Source organism: Dermacentor albipictus, chromosome 8, assembly GCF_038994185.2.
Source record: "Dermacentor albipictus isolate Rhodes 1998 colony chromosome 8, USDA_Dalb.pri_finalv2, whole genome shotgun sequence".
Taxonomy (NCBI): domain Eukaryota; kingdom Metazoa; phylum Arthropoda; class Arachnida; order Ixodida; family Ixodidae; genus Dermacentor; species Dermacentor albipictus.
Window position 1 is genome coordinate 115,781,618 of NC_091828.1, and position 17,612 is coordinate 115,799,229.

Here is a 17,612-nt window from a genome sequence, read left to right on the forward strand (position 1 = left end):
GTTCGAACAAACTTCACACTTGGATAACGTTTCTTCGTGCAGGTAATTCTGTTATTTCTATTGTGGTTCATGTTTTAGGAAGTGAAGTTTGCTGCCTGGAACATTTCGGTCAATAAACGGCTCTATACACATCGAGGTTTAGCCTCGGTGACTTGCAGTGTGGCTTGTGGGGCCTTGACAAGTTCGAACAAACTTCGCACGTGGATAACGTTTCTTCCTGTAGGTAATTCTGTTATTCCTATGTGGTCCATGTATTAGGAAGCGAGGTTTCCTGCTTGGAACATTCGGGTCACTAAACGACTCTATACACATCAAGGTTTAGCTTCTGTGACATGCAGTGTGGTTTGGGTGGTCTTGACAAGTTCGAACAAACTTCACATGTGGATAACATGTCTCTATGTAGGTAATTCCATTATTTCTATGTGGTTCATGTATTAGGAAGTGAGGTTTACTGCCTGGAACATTTCGTTCAATAAACGGCTCTATACACATCGAGGTTTAGCCTTGGTGACTTGCACTGTGGCTTGTGGGGTCTTGACAAGTTCGAACAAACTTCGCACGTGGATAACATTTCTTCGTGCAGGTAATTCTGTTATTTCTATTATGGTTCATGTATTAGGAAGTGAAGTTTGCTGCCTGGAACATTTCGGTGAATAACGGCTCTATACACATCGATGTTTAGCCTCGCGGACTTGCACTGTGGCTTGTAGGGTCTTGACAAGTTCGAACAAACTTCGCACCTGGGTAACGTTTTTTCGTGCAGATAATTCTGCTATTTCTATGTGTTCCATGTATGAGGAAGCGAGGTTTACTGCTTCGCGCATTCCGGTCACTAAACGACTCTATAAACGTCGAAATTTATCTTCGGTGACTTGCAGTGTGGCTTGTGGGGTCTTGAAAAGTTCGAACAAACTTCACACGTGGATAACGTTTCTTCGTGTATGTAATTCCGTTATTTCTACGTGGTTCATGTATTAGGAAAGGAGGTTTACTGCCTGGAACATTTCGGTCAATAAACGGCTCTATACACATTGAGGTTTCGCCTTGGTGACTTGGCCTAAGGCTTGTGGGGTCTTGACAAGTTCGTACAAACTTCGCACCTGGATAACGTTTCTTCGTGCAGGTAATTCTGCTATTTCTATGTGTTCCATGTATTAGGAAGCGAGGTTTACTGCTTCGCACATTCCGGTCTCTAAACGACTCTATAAACATCGAGATTTATCTTCGGTGACTTGCAGTGAGGTTTGTGGGGTCTTGACAAGTTCGAACGAACTTGGCACTTGCATAACGTTTCTTCGTGCAGGTAATTCTGCTATTTCTATGTGTTCCATGTATTAAGAAGCTAGGTTTACTGCTTCGCACATTCCGGTCACTAAACTACTCTATAAACATCGACATTTAACTTCGGTGACTTGCAGTGTGGTTTGTGGGGTCTTGACAAGTTCGAAGAACCTTCACACATGGATAACGTTTCTTCATGTAGGTAATTCCGTTATTTCTATGTGGTTCATGTATGAGGAAGTGAGATTTACTGCCTGGAACATTTCGGTCAATAAACGGCTATATACACATCGAGGTTTTGCCTTGGTGACTTGCACAGTGGCTTGTGGGGTCTTGACAAGTTCGAACAAACTTCGCACGTGGATAACGTTTCTTCGTGCAGGTAATTCTGTTATTTCTATTTTCGTTCATGTACTAGGAAGTGAAGTTTGCTGCCTGGAAACGTTTCGGCCAATAACGGCTCTATACACATCGAGGTTTAGCCTCGGTGACTTGCACTGTGGCTGGTAGGGTCTTGACAAGTTCGAACAAACTTCGTACTTGGATAATGTTTCTTCGTGCAAGTAATTCTGCTATTCCTATGTGTTCCATGAATTAGGAAGTGGGTTTACTGCCTGGAACATTACGGTCTCTAAACGGCTCTAGAGACGTGTAGATTCAGCTTCGCTCACATGCAGTGTCGGTTGTGGAATATTGACAAGTTGGAACAAACTTTGCACGTGAATAACGTGTCTTCGGGCAGATAATTCTGTTACTTCTATGTGGTCCATGTATTATTAAGCGAGGTTTACTTTCTGGAACGGGTGCGGTCACTAAGCGGCTACAGACATGTCGATATTTAGCATCGGCGTCATGCAGTGTGCCTTGTGGGGTCTGACATGTTCTAACAAACTTCGGCCGTGGATAACGTTTCTTCGGGCAGGTAATTCTGTTACTTCTATGTGGTGCATGTATTAGGAAGCGAGGTTTACTGTCTGGAACATTCCGGCCACTAAACAGCTCTAGTCACGTCGAGATTTAGATTCGGTGACATGTGGTGTGGCTGGTATGGTCTTAAAAAGTTTATAGACTAGGCACTTGCCGAACACTTACATCCTTATCAGGCGTATCGTTTCGGTATCATGTTAGCACTAGAGAGTGAGTATTCAAGAATGCCTGGAGCTCTCCTGCACTTGAAATGTTTTACTTCCGCCTCAACCACACTTCAATGAAATGCAGTGGGATGTGTAAGGTATTGACAAGTGTGTACATACATGACACACTGTAGCTTATATTCCTTTCAACTTTACATTGTGGTGTCCCATGTGAAGGAGTTTTCATAAGTTTCCAGAGCTTTTGAGCACTATGGATGGTCATCGCACAACGTTATTTAGCTTTGGCTGCCTGTAGTGTGGATTGTTGAGTATTGTAAGATGTGTATATCTCCGAGAACATAAAGACACTCCGTGAACACCGCAAGCCCGGCTCACGACTAGGCCTCCGTATACTTCATTGGTCTCGAAATATTGGATCTACAGCGTATGCATTCTGTCTAAGGTCTCGAGAGAACTAAAAAATGTCCAGAACAATATGCGGGTTGACAATCTGAAGTTGATCAAACTTCAATCGAGCCGCTACTTACGGGGCAGCGCAGCTGTGCCGGCGGCATCACACACCTGCACCATATACCATGTAGACCCTACACGGTGTGTTAAGGAATTCAAAAGTGGCAGAAATGTTGGCGCACAGGGCGTATGTACGCCGAACACGCGCATATTCCTACTCTCGCATAGTTAGAACGTCGTCTGCGGAGTTCAAGTGACATCACGTTGACCCTCGCTATCGCTTCGGCCTTCCGGCGAAACTGCCAGTTGGCCTTTTCTTGCGGGGTAGGTTCTATACTATCACGATAGACAAAAAGAAGCAGACCTAACCCCAACCTTTCTTCTTGAAGCATACACTTGGTCTAAGCTACTAAGCCCACAGGATAGCCAAACCCAGCATTCAATTTATCGACCCTTTAAATTCGCGTTTACGAGAAGAAGCGACCGCACAGTGGCAACGACCCCGACGCAGCTGCGGCATTCGTCACCCAGTATCTCTGCTCCCGTTGCAATGACCTACACGACTCGATCTTCTGAGTCATTACAACACGTTCGTGCGCTTCAGCGGCACGCCGTCTTCCACGTCAGCGATCACGGAAGAACCAGCGAAAGGCCGTAGCCAGTGGGCCCGATGCATATCGAACGGCTCTTTATACAACTCGGGCGACAGTGGCCGTACGAAATCGTTACGTCAACGCGTTATCTTAAACGACAACGGCAGGCCACTCGTAATCCGCGCGGAGCACGAGAGGTGCAGGGTGACTGCTGGCCGCGTACGTCGATCGGTTCATGCTGTCGACCTAATCAATTACCGGCCCCGACCACGCCCTTGCGCCGCGAGATAGCGCCGACGACACGATTGACAAGTCGGCTCCCCCCGCAGCGCATTACTTCTTTTTGCCCTACTCGCTTCCCTGACTTCGTGTTTCTGCGATGCGTCCCACGGACGTTTGAAAACACCGAGAATCCTCCGCCTCAGGGGGGCTTGGCACGAGCCTTGAGAATACGAAGGCCGCGTTTGAAAGCAGCGTGCGTGAGTAGCGTGTAAGAGAGCCCTCGTTGGTCGTCCAAAACATTCCAAATTAAAGGTCTTGGACGCAGCTGCACGTGGATTAGCTGTAAACTCCGAATGACCTGGCGACCACCCGGAGAGCGGTCGCTATCCCCCGGTATCCTCGTTATTGCATGACTCGAGAGGAGGCCCTTCATTGGAATTTGATAATTTGCTCTGGCTTCGGGTGACTAAGTCAACTCGACTCGCGTACCTCGATCGCGTTTAATTGCTGCTTTCCGATGTCCTCGACGTAAAACAACAGTCACTGAAGGAGTCATCCGGTGGCGGTGAATTCCTGTTCAAGCTTCGAGGCTGCAGTACTCTTTCCTTGACCGGTATTGGCGGCGTCCGAAGCATCCGGTTAAATTATTTGCCTGATTCATAGCAGCTCGCGTGCCTCCCGGATACTGTCCACACATTGATCGGGAACTGGGGGCTGGGTATGTTCGTAATAACTTATTTCAAAAACACCTACTATGTTGCAGAGCTTAGATTAACAAAATTAGCGGGACTCCGTCAGACTCACTTACCAAATGCCTTTTTTCTCTTAGGGCTCATTCGAACTAGAACTCGCCATAATTCCACTCAGCCAAGCTCACTGGGATTCAGAGTCACCAAAATTATATTTAGTGGGGTGAACTCACTCATGCGTTGGTGTAAGTCTGAGTGAGGCTGAGCGAGTCACCTAATAAGCGAATTCGCCGGCCGATACGGAAAATGACCAGGAATGAACACAGTGTCATGCGAAACAGAATTAAGTTTTTACCGTAGGAAACGCAGTAGAAGATAAAGAAATATAGGCGATTCAAGAGCGGTTAACATCGAAGAAATACAAGGTGTTCACGGACGGATTACTGTACCATATCTTTTGTTGTTTAGAACTACACAAACTTGAGAATCAGTGCGCCTGTTTAGACTGCACTATCGCCAGGATTGGCCGATGTTCTTGTTGAGTAAAACCAGAAATCCGGCGCCTGTTTTTAACGTGCGCAGTTAAAGAGCACATCTGGATTTCGTTTTGACCATTTTGCGCTAATTGTGCATTATTACTGCTCCGTATATAGTCTGCGTTAACTCGGTACGCGTTTTTCATTCCAAGCTTTTTTCGACGCCTTTTCGTTGTCCTACGCACACTAGAATACCTGAAATTATCTAATTTGTCGAGACAAGGGTGGCCGCTCAGTCAGAACCCACGAACCCCAAATTGATCTGAAATCTCCAAAGATGAACTTCTGTTAAAGAGAGAGAGAGAGGCATTAGAGTAGGAGGCGCATAATGAAGCTTGATTGAAAGGCTGCGCAATCTTCAGATAGCGCTTAATGACACCTACAGTTTATAGTACCTTAAGGTGCAATATTGATATTTACGGAAGTGACAGAGCAGGAGGAATGTCGCATCGAAAGCTTATGCCTCTACTTGGCGACATTTCAGAAACAACTGGAGCAACCCGCATGCAGCGAAGCACTGTTGCCCGAGGAATTGGAATTCCATTCGAGGTGCCCCTGCTGCAATATCGCGAACAGACGAAAGAGGAACAAAGAGAAAAAAAAAACACAGCAACATGGAACGCCATCTCCTCCCCAAGGGCCGAACTATAATGAAATACTGCTACACAGAAAATTTACCATTCAGGAGGAATGGCAGTGGTCAGCAGAAGGGAAACGATGAAGCCACAAGAAGTGGTAATGGGAGAACACCTGTCACAAGCGAAGCTTGGACGGCGACGACATACGAAAATTGATAGGAACCCGCAGGAACGCAACATGGCAGGATCGTAACCTCACGCACACGGCGAACGAAAGGATCCCGAAACAAAGGGGGGCTGGCGTCGCAGGCCACGGGGGCACTTAGTATACAAACGAACACTTCGTCTCCACCGTGTAGCGATGAGGTTAGACGCGCGCCCGGTGCTGTAGGAAACCCGCCGTGGTTGCTCAGTGGCTGTGGTGTTAGGCTGCTGAGCACGAGGTCGCGGGATCGAATCCCGGCCACGGCGGCCGCATTTCGATGGGGGCGAAATGCGAAAACACCCGTGTACTTAGATTTAGGTGCACGTTAAAGAACCCCAGGTGGTCGAAATTTCCGGAGCCCACCACTACGGCGTGCCCCATAATCAGAAAGTGGTTTTGGCACGTAAAACCCCACAATTTTTTTTTGCTGTAGGAAGGAACCATCGCCAGGCGTTCGAGGCACGAGATGGCGTAGCGCCCTACGGCCCCAGAGGTCTCGATCGGGCCTCCCCCAGGTGACCTCGCTCTTGTTTCAAAAGTGAACTCCGTTAAGCGAAGGCACCCGCGCACATCGCGAGAGGCGGGAATTCGAGGAGACGACGACGACGGCAACGCGTGATAAAAAGAAATAAGAAAGGAGGAGGAGTACGGTTGATGTGTATACGATAAGTGAGCAATTGAAACTGCCGTATACCGCCAAGGGAGCGTGTTCGTTGCGAATGCCGACCGAGTTCGAGGAATTAAGCGTGAAAGAGAAATAAAAATCACTGAGGGTAAAGGGGGGGGGGGACCTATACTGTGATCGGGCCTGGAAAGAGGGAGAAAAAAAAGGCAGAGTGCCACGCGAGTCACACAAACGTGCAATCGTCGCGTTTCACCTTGAAAAAAAAGAAAGAAAAAACGCGCGCACACGTCTCGTAACCGTGCGCGTCTTCACGTTTTCGCGCAGTGCCACACTGCCGCGCTCATATCCTATGCAAATCCGTTGGTGCCGCCTGCACGCGTTGAACGCCGGAAAAGCGTATCCCCCTCCTCCCCCCCACCCAGCAATGAAGACCGCTATCCCGATCTTCGACAAATATCTATATACCCCGCCGGAAAGTGGAGACCGCTCGTAAACAAAGGGGGCCCGCTGCCTTCCGTTCCCCCTCGTCGCACTGGGGAAGAGGTGGTGCGCGTCGCCTGGAAGATAATGGTACGCTCGGTTAAATGGTGCGAGGGTGGGGTAGCGCTGGGAGTGAAGGAGGGGGTGTATGTGCGATCGTCGTTTCGAAGTGTCGAAGCCCCGTAGCTTTACACCCCCTCTTCACTCCCCCCCTGGGCCTTCCATCCCAGTACCTCACCGGAGTGCGCACCCCTTCTGCGTGGTGGCGAACAGCCTGGAGGTGGGGGAGGACATGTCGTCGCCGCCTCGTCCGCCAAGACGACGCCTGTGTGCGTGCGTATGGTGCCATCGGCGAAGCGGTGGCGGTGGTGGTGGTGTCATCGGATGCTTGCTCACAGCTCGCTCGCGTGAAGGTCCCCCCCTCTCTCTTATCATCCATCCATCGCCCTCGAAGATGGAGACATTGCACGCCCATGGCGGCGCTTCGCGCGACGCCAGGCCTCCCCCTTGCGCGAGGGTACTGCGGTTGCGGGCGAATCCGCATCCTCCCGAGCCGCCGACAACGTCGCGGCGACAGGTATATAAGGGGAGAGGCGACGGCCGAAAGACATGGAACTTGCTCTCCTGGCATCTAGTCGGAAGAGAGAACCAGCATGAACGCTCTGGTAAGTTGTGCGTGGTCCCCAGCGCTCCGAGCCGAAGACAACGACGCCGACACCACCACGGATACCCGCTCTTCTCCGGCGCTGCCATAACCCGCCGCGAACGCTCTGTAGCTGCCGCATCGGCTAGGGAAACTTTGTGCGCCGCCGTGACTACGAAGCTCATCGGGCCTAGCGGCTTGTAAACGTAGCGGGAATGAGCACTTCGAAGAGCAAAAGACGAAGCTGTGATGGGAGTTTCGGAGTGGTGTAAATTCGCTATAGCGAGCTAACTGGCCAGTGGTCAACAATTTGATAGTAAGCAATTATTTGACCGAGAAGGAGGCTACAATGAGGTCTCTAAGATATGAAGCGAAATGTCTATTATTGCAGGGCACTCTGTGTGTGCTAGACACATCAACGGGTATTGTTAGTTATGAAGTTCTTGACTTGTTACGGAACAGTATGCAATGGCTATACGTTTATGTGTAAAGCGTAGAGTAAGGATAACCGGGCAATCAGTCTAAAAGTGACGCCTTCTTATTATCGAAGCTTGATGAAGAATAATGCATGTATTAACTATTTTACAGCAAAAACATTATTCCCATTTCCTAAATCTTGCAACAGTTTCAGTATTCTAAACACCGAGTAATAATTCCGCATAAAGCCACTAACATACTAGCTTCGTCACGAATTATGCCCGAGATCCTTATCTAACTTTCAACAATACTGGATGGTTGAGTTGCCAAATATTCCTGTTGACGGGTTGACATAAGTTAATCGATGGTTAATCAACCGAAATGTAAAGCGAAACTGGTCAATTGCGTGCTAACAATGAGCTCTCCTTAGTTGAATATAGATTGAAGGAAATCTGATAAACATAGGCGCGAGTACCGCAAGGTACCTATATGCCAGTTGTGGTAGCACATAACTTGCCCCATGCTTAAATTGTATGAAATCAGCTTTCCCGGTCTCGGTACTTGCTTCACACTTCACAACAAAACATAGCAGGCTCTAAAGAAGCAATTCATCAACATTATATCCGAGATGTGTGATACTGTCTCTATTTGCAGAAGGCTGTCGTGTTCCTCGGCCTCTTGGCCACCTCCTTCGCTGGCCAGGTCGGCCATGGCCTCGGCTATGGCCTCGGCTATGGCGGCTATGGCGGCCTCGGCTACGGCTACGGTGGCCTCTCCTACGGCACTGGCGTCGGCCACGTGCTCGGTGGAGGCCTCGCCCTCGGCCACGCCGTCGCTGCTCCGGCTGCTGTGACCACCGCCGTCCACCACGCCCCGGCTGTGGCCACTTACTCCGCTCCAGCCGTAACCGCCGTCCACCATGCTCCGGCAGTCTCCTACGCTGCCCGCCCCGCCGTTGCCGTCGCGCGCTACGCCAGCGCTCCGGCTGTCAGCTACGCCACCGCTCCGGCTCTCAGCTACGCCGCCGCCCCGGCTGTCAGCTACGCCTCGTACGCCGCACCCGCCGTAGCCGCCGTCCAGCACGCTCCGGCCGTCTCCTACGCCGCTCCCGCTGTTGCCGTCGCCCGCCCCGCCGTTTCAGTCACCCGCTACGCCACAGCCCCGGCTGTCAGCTACGCCTCGTACGCCGCTCCCGCCGTAGCCGCCGTCCACCACGCTCCGGCCGTCTCCTACGCCGCTCCCGCTGTTGCCGTCGCCCGCCCCGCCGTTACCGTCGCTCGCCAATCCTACACCGTCGCCTCTGCCCCGGCTGTTAGCTACGCCTCGTACGCTGCTCCCGCTGTCTCCTACGCTGCCGCCCCTGTGGCCGTTGCACGCCCCGCCGTTTCAGTCGCCCGCTACACCGCCCCGGCTGTCAGCTACGCCTCCTACGCCGCTCCCGCCTATGCCGTCGCACGTCCCGCTGTGGCTGCCGTCCAAGCTGCCCCAGCCGTGACCACCGTCCAAGCTGCCCCAGCCGTGACCACCGTCCACGCTGCCCCAGCCGTGACCGCCGTCCACGCTGCCCCAGCCGTCTCCTACGCCGCCGCTCCCGCCGTGACTGCTGTGCACGCTGCCCCAGCCGCTGTCAGCTACGGCAGCGCTCTCGGCTACGGCAACGCTCTCGGCTACGGCAGCACCTTCGGCCACGTCCTCGGCGGTGGTCTCGCCCTCGGCCACGCTGTCGCTGCCCCGGCTGCCGTCTCCACCACCGTTCACCACGCCACTCCGGCGTTTGCCACCGCCCCAGTTGCCACCTATGGTGTTGGCTACGGCCACGGTCTGGGCTACGGTCTCGGATACCACGGCCTCGGCTATGGTCTCAGCTCTGGCTACGCCCTTGGTGGCTACAACTACGGCCTCGGTGGCTACACCTACGCCCTCCACAAGAAGAAGTAAACGCTGAGAGCAAGGAGATAGGCGTAAGTGGGCGCCTTGCGGGCGCATGTCATTCGCCTCTGACGCCCTATGTGCATGGGTGTTGTGCTAACGTTATCACTATTTTATGCTTCCAGGACACCGCTAGGAAGGATCGCGTCAGGACCGGCTGGCAAGACCTGCACTTCAGACTATTTATGCTGGTTCTCCGTGTTCCGATAATAAAAGGTTGTCAGAATGAAAACAATATGGGCTGTTCTTTAGTTGGTTTTGCCGACTCCTACGGCGTACTGTCGTGAGACACCCGTTCACGTGAGAGATGGAGCATGTCTTGGTGGTTTTGGCATTGTTTTACAAACCAGAAACGACCATGCTATTGATTTGCCATCGTACTGCTGAAATCGACGAAACTAGCCACAGTGAACCATCTGGCGAATGGGGCTATATCTTATATCAACGGGCAGTGCCCGCCCATGAACATGCCAGCTTAGAATTGAGGTCCGTGGCACGGCTTTTCTCGTTCCTTCGACATTTCACCCTTGCTACATCCTATGAGGGCCCCCTCGCCAAAAAGATGCCCTCTCGTACCGTTAGCGCACCGCCAAAACGTTTTCTCGGCATGTCTATGCAAGCGTCTAAAGCGTCATTACACTCCCCATTTACGTGGAGGGTATACGCGATGTCCAGCATCTTCCATTACAGTGTATGGCATTGTAGGAATAGCCGTAGGAATAGCTATTCCTACACCACGTGCACGTGGTGGCACAGATGCTGACGATATTCTCAGATGGCATTGGCCTCTATCCTCCATGCACAGCAGTAAATAAACGAACAGGTCAGTGCCAGGTTCTGGCGCAGAAAACTCCGCAGACGTTGTAAGAATAAGCACCGCCTCCATAACCCCACAAGCGTCTATCTATTCATCATCAACAAGTTCAAATATGAACTGAAGAACATCTATGGGCTGTGGCAGCCTTTAAGACCCGTTTTCATTTAGACCTAAGATATTACATGTCAGAATATCCAACGTCCATTGACCAAAGTGATCAATACGATTGGCACACAGGTATTGGTAGGATTAAATCTTCTCGTTACCTCCCCCTTCCTTGTCAACTCGCCGCACGATTGCACAGTCTGTGCATTTGTCACAAACTCTACTACTATTTACCCCAGCTGTGTAAAACGCTTCTCCTCCCTCCTCGCTGCACTTCCCGTCGATCATTCATCAGCTTAAGAGCACAGCGTCTTCATTGAACTACCACCGCATTTTGTAAATCTTTCTTGCCCATCACAATAGAGCACTGGAACGAGCTGCCACAATCAATAGTTAATGGGCACGATGGCCCAAAATTTAAGCAGTTACTGATAGCCCATTTTCAAACCTAACCACATTGCTTACACCTGTGCCACGCGCTACTTTGTTTATTTTTTGCCTTTAACGTCCATACCACTTTTGTCACAATTATTAATTCGCATTTTTGTTTTTGTCCCTCCCCCTTATGTAATACCCCATAATGGGCCTTTAACTGTTTATAAATGATGGCGAGGATGGTGATGCACTGCTTCTAAACCAGAAGCTGGTGTACGTCATCTACTTTCGACATGCCTTGAGACAAAGGCTGCCCGTGGAAACATACTGACGACTGGCACGTGACTGATAGTGCCTGATGAATGTGAGGGATAGAGAAGGGACAACTCATTTCATCGGTTGCTCTTGCAGGGCGTGCATGAATACATGGCATCTATGTATTTATTGAATTTCCATGCCACGTGGCACTTATTCGAAAGAAAGGGTCACCTTAAATTACACGGAATCGTGGCCGTGAATGCCACCGCCAGAAATCAATCAATCAATCAATCAATCAATCAATCAATCAATCAATCAATCAATCAATCAATCAATCAATCAATCAATCAATCAATCAATCAATCAATCAATCAATCAATCAATTTCATTTTATTTCAGTACCAGGGACATTAGGTTGGTACAGACAAAAGTAAAACATTTCAGGCTTGACAGTGTGTGCATCCTCCAACACTGGCAAGCCGGGCAGGATGTATACAAGGCATGTGCCAAATAAACTGAACAGCATACATTCCTTGAGCTAAATGATGAGGCCCAGTAATAATCAAAGCTCGAGTAAATCGATTGGCCTTGCTGCAAGTGGTGACAAACGCTGTCAACAAATTTCCTTTATATCCGGGTCAAATTTGTTAGAGTGGCGCGAGTAAATGAATGGGTTGCCGGGTGTGATCAAGCGCCGAACGTTTGGCACAAATGTACAATGCTCTGAGGATAACAAATGAGCGATGGAGTCTATTTGGTAAGCAGATGAGATTACGCACTCCGAATGATCCTGACGGTGACCGCACGAGAGGCCTATTGGTGATATACATACCCCGAAGAGGTTCAGGCTATCTTCCGTTCAATCCAAGTCATACTAGGGCAAGGACGCAAGATTGAATTTAAGAGCGACTTCAATAACAACCGTGCATTTGCAGTTGGTCCGCGAAATCAGAGGCCGAGCATAAGGGATTACAGGGCCCTGATGTCGACGGCATCGGTAATGTCTCGACCGCGTTCGCTGCCAGAAGCCATTTGCGAACGTAGCATGACGCTAGCATATTTTAACATATAAGTGCCGAATTTAGTTTTGTGAAACTTCTCAAACAAGCAATTGCTGCTCGGCAATCTCTGCTTTTCACTGGTGTGGTATTCTTTAATATATACATCTCATTTAATTCTATCTCCCTCGACATCGGATGAGCTTTACTCGGAACTTTTTCATCCACGATAACGACCTTACGCCAGTGTTTAACTGAAAATCTGAGCCAGGTGCTTTCGGTGTCTACATTGAGGGGCAGCGCGATGGAGAAGGGATAGTGAGGGAGAAAAATGGAAGTGGATAAGTCATGAAAAGCACTAAACACTCTAATCGAGAGGTGGCGTGGAATGCGTATCAATAGTTGGATGCACCAGAAAGGTTAAAAGAAGGAGCTATGTAGCATATGCCATCAATCGGCTACAAAGCCGAGGCTGAAATCATCATCATCGGCATCATCATTATCATCACCATTATCAATGTCGCCATCGTCGTCGTTTGGACTAATGGATACCTTCAAATCGAGATGTGCTACTGAAATGCAATAGTCAGCAACAAAGACGAGGAGCTTCCTGAACATGTTAGTACAGGGAACTCTGGCGTTGCCATTCTTCAGCTTTCTTGGGAGTTATGGTTATAGTACATGGATAGTTATCGGGCTTGTGGCTTCAAACGTTCTTGTGAAGTTACTTCTTATAGAGTCAACTCTCGTTTTTCCTACCTTGGGTATGTCGACGTTTCGCTTAATTTGAACGCCTTAGAAAGCCTCGCACAAGTCTGTACAATGCTAGGTAAGAAAAGCTGGTTTAGTTCAAGCGAGAAAGCGTGGCATTTTTTTTTTATTAGACCCAACCGATGCATCCTTTCATGGACGCAGCGGTTACTAAAAGTACATTCAATATAAGTTACTCAATACAAGAGTTTCAGCAGACAGTGCAAGCGTTTTCCTTGACGTGAAGCTGCCTTATTTAAATTTATATTCGTCTTTTGGTGGCCGACACTCCTTCCTCCCGTGAAGCAAACCGTTCCCGCTCGCTTCATGTCCTGTCATGCTGAGACATTGTTTAAACATGGTGGTCGAGTTGGCGTTGTAGCAAGAGACGAAAAGAAATTACAGACTATTAAAAAATTGCAGCGTTCATTTTTTGCCATCGTTTGTTGATTCGACCTTACGGAGTATTTTATCCAAACCTCGCGGTCTCGCAATGGATCGTAATATTGTGTATTTTGAAACTCACGACTATGCTAAAGACCATACTGTAGCTTTTTTAAATTTGTCGTATTTTGCTATACAGAGCAAGGCAATATGGTTTCCGCGCACATGTCTAATATGATTACGAACCGTATTTAAAACGCAACACGCAACGCAATACGTATGTTTGCCTTACGTGCCAAACGTGCCAAAGCCGTTTTGAAGCAAGAATGACTATTTCTAGACAAAGCCATGTTCTCCCCATCATTTGGCATGCTTGCTGAACAACCGTGATTGTACCTCGTATAGACACTGGAGGCAGGGTTGCATCAGTAATTCTTGCATGGAAACCTTTGTCGAAGATGACCTTGAAGCCTGCAACACACTGATCTTTGCATATTGGTACGAATGGATGGACTACATGCCGCCGTCTACACACAAACATAGGAAACTCGCGCTTTGTATCACACGTCGAGAAACAAGTCACGTACAGGAGGCACTTATCATTGGGGCCTACGAACGAGCCAATCTACGCTGACATGCTAAAGCAGGGCGGCAAGATAAATATGCAAAACAGGATGTCAGCAGAGCATCGAATAACCGAAATACATGCGACGAGAACCCGAGCAAGCCCTGAACTAGCTCTCGCGGTCACCTTAAATCACACGGGAAGTGAATAGATACTCGTATTTTGTTCCCACGGAAAAGCGGTCTCAAGAAGGGCATCACAGCAGCTTGTAAAAGAGTGCTTTTTCATATAAACTGCATGTCGTCGACGCCCCAAAGATGACCTTCAGTTCGCACGCCCACGCCAGCTTATGAATAAATTCTAAGCACGTTGGGATCAGTTTTATTCTACTACGGCTGTTCATCGAGAAGGCCGAATTGGAAAAGTGCATCCTTAGTAATCGTTTAGGTCTACCATTCTTTATTTTTCACGCGACAGGTCAGATATATATATATATATGTAAAGGGCCCCACAAGAATAAGCAAAGAAGAGCGGCACCTGTTACAGGATTGCGGTGTACTTAAACGGCTTGCTATTCGGTCAGTCACTTCCATTGTCAATACTTATGGTGACTACTGCTTCCATTGTCAATACATATGGTGACTCAGACAGCGCAGTTGTTTTTATCATAAAACTAACGAAACTCTTCAGAAAATACCTTTAGCACAAGAATAATACATTCTTTGTGCATGAGCGCGCATCCATTACTCTGAGCATTCTCCTGAATTCGAAGGGCCACGGTATAAAGAAATGATAAACATGCTTAAATTCGCGTTGATGCGGCAGTACCAGAGCGCTGCGTAGATGACATCAAAAAGTGAAAATGTTCGACGAAGCTCAAGGAGGAGAGACGATCCGGTTTCGTACCGTACTCTGGAACGAGAAAAGGCGCATCGGCGTACGGGTATGTTAATCTGGCACCATCGACGACTCCAGGAAGAGCACTTGCATCAGGGCACAGGCAGCCCTCTTTGTTCTATTGCCACCATTGTTAATCCTAATTAATTTCAACTTCGAGCAACGTTCACACGCAGGGAGCCAGCCATCTGTGTTCCGTGCGCCGGCCGACCGAAGGATTGGCTGCTGTCCATTCACTGCCCCAGCGACCCTGGAGTCTCGGGGTGCTGCGGGGTCCCGACCTCTCATAAATATAGGTGCACGCCAGAACAGGAACGAAGTAGGAGAGATGTATTAGCATATTATCACTCGTACGTTGGTTTGCTCTTGACTCGGACGGGTTTTCACCGGTTTGCTACTGTTATCAATGTAACCAAAGCAAGCGGGAAAACTTTGCAACATAGTGGAGACTGTGAGATTCTTTTTTTAGTTCTCTTTCTACCCGCTTTCCCGCTTCCACAGTGCAGGGTAGCCTACCGGGGTCAGCCTGGTTAACCTCCCTACCTTTCCTTTATGACTCTCTCTCCCTCTTGCAACGTATCCTGCAATATATCGCATATACGTATAGGCCTTACAACTGTTGATGAACCTCAATTTGAGTAATAAGTTATTTCTACCATCGCCTCGGCCTAGTGAGCTCTCTCAAACGCGACCTTTCCTGCACGGATGGACAAACGTGATGCCGAGCTACGACTCTCTGAGCGCGACCCGTGAGGCTAAATATAGCCCATATTGATCCACACGTAGCGCGACTGCGGCGCCACCTGGCTCCACGATATGCGGGGGGTACGAGTAACGGTTTCTTTCCTCTACGCAACGGTAAAAAACATTATTCGGTTTTACATGCCAAGAACACATAACTATGAGGCACGCCGTATCTCGGGGATTCGGGAAAGAATTTTGACCAGTTGAGGTACTTTGACCAGCATTCAGTTCATGGTACAGGGGCGTTTTTCTCCCAATTTCGCCTCCATCTAGATACGCGCGCCGTGGCTGGGATTTGAAGCCCCGCACTGCACAACAATACCACACTATCGGGCGTGGATATTATGGTTGCTAATGTATAAGCGATAATAATGTAACATGTTTCTGTCATATCTGTTACAGGAGACTGTTTTCAGCGTCTGTATTTAGAGAAGCGTCGCGCAAAACGAGAGAGAGAGAGAGAGAAAATTCACAGTTTTGCCTGAACGGCGAAGCGTTGACAGCGATCGCAAAGTATTAAATTATTACAGGAAGTAAGTCTCGTAGGTTTATGGGCCCTACCAATTGCAGCGAACATTCGCTATCTAAACGCGGCTGGTGCCACTCGCCGAAAGACACGTCAACAGAGTTCCCTCGATGGCCGTGAGCACCCACGGCCAGAACGGCGAAGGGATCAGGAACGCCGGCCGTGCCAGGGAGCGCGCGTGCTTGTCCCGAAGCGAGCGTTCCGCGCTGCCGCTCCCTTCAGCGTTTCAACTGTGCCGTGCTTCCAAAACTAAGCGTATCACTCGAAATCCCACTCAGGGCACCATTTCGGGCGCGCCGAAAGACAGCCGCCGTCCAGTCACTAGCGTTTTCGGCCTTCCTTTGCGTCTCCTGGCACTAGCCGCAGATCACGTGCCCTCGTCACAGCGGCGCAACTGTCCGCGCGTGCACCTTCACAACCGGCACAGTACGGTGCAAATGACGGCTTCGGCGGTGCCTAGAGTGAGCACATAATTGCTATTGCTAAAAACCCGGTAGATACCACGCCTCGTGGGAATCAATGTTACGCGGAGCAGTGCGTAGGGAGCCCACCAAGTTAACGAAACGACCATGAGAGCACCAATACGTAGGCGGCTGTTTCATAGCGTACATGACAAGCATGTCATGACGTTCATGTTATGACCTATTATTTATGTTCGTCACACACTCTTGTTATACTATGCCAATTATGGTAGATACCAAAGGTAAGGAAATGGCCATGAAAGCACCAAGACGTAGACGGCTAGATAGACAGATACTGTCAAAGTGGCAAATGTTCGCCAATAAATGTTACGTATGTAAAACTGCGCAGGTTTTATGCCAGATGCTTAGTCAGGCTCTGATGAGTGGGTCTTGTAAAATCCAGTGGGAACAATCCGCCAGGTCGTTTTGGCGGTTTGTTAGAGAAGTGCCATTGCCGATATTTGAATTGGGCATGCCCAGAGGGTGCGGTCCAGCCGATTGGAATCAGAGTGTTTCTTGGGGAACATCTTGAGCAGTCGTAAAATATTTGTAAAGGGGCTCGTTTGTAATTTTTTTAGCTTGATATCATAGAGGAGAGTGGATCTTGTTTGTCGAGTGTTATACTTTGGCACTTCCTTAATGATAGAGTGTGGTGTTCCCATGCGCTGCAGTTTGGCTGCACAGTTGGGTTCGTTGGCGTTGCCCTGAACGATCGTGGTGGCGTCTTTCGAGCTGTGATTTCTGCGTAGTTCCTTGCTGTGGTTCTGAAACGCTCCTGCTGGACTATCTCGCTGCCCCCAGCACTAGTCAAGCTAGTTAAGCTTTTGTTGTTAGTCTTAGCAGAATAAAAACTAATTCCCCTCCGTAGACAAGCCTTATATCCATGGAGTGGAGCACACTGTCGGCCCTCGCCTGATGAAGTAACTGCGCTTCAAGAATGCTTCTTTGGCGATTCTTACAACAAGGGCTTGGTTGAAAAGTGCTGCTCCC

General features: G+C 49.2%; 1 protein-coding gene and 1 long non-coding RNA gene across 2 annotated transcripts in view; one reads left to right on the forward strand and one right to left on the reverse strand.

Moving 5' to 3' along the window:
- LOC139049060 (uncharacterized) overlaps positions 1 to 17,612 on the reverse strand; it is a 286,618-nt gene that overhangs the window by 188,562 nt on the left and 80,444 nt on the right. The window lies entirely within an intron of this gene.
- On the forward strand, positions 7,260 to 9,977 carry LOC135910369 (cuticle protein-like). Its single transcript, XM_065442431.1, has 3 exons — positions 7,260 to 7,418; positions 8,468 to 9,774; positions 9,868 to 9,977. Exons 1-2 carry the CDS (start codon positions 7,407 to 7,409, stop codon positions 9,749 to 9,751), a joined length of 1,296 nt encoding a protein of 431 aa, XP_065298503.1. The 5' UTR covers positions 7,260 to 7,406; the 3' UTR covers positions 9,752 to 9,774; positions 9,868 to 9,977.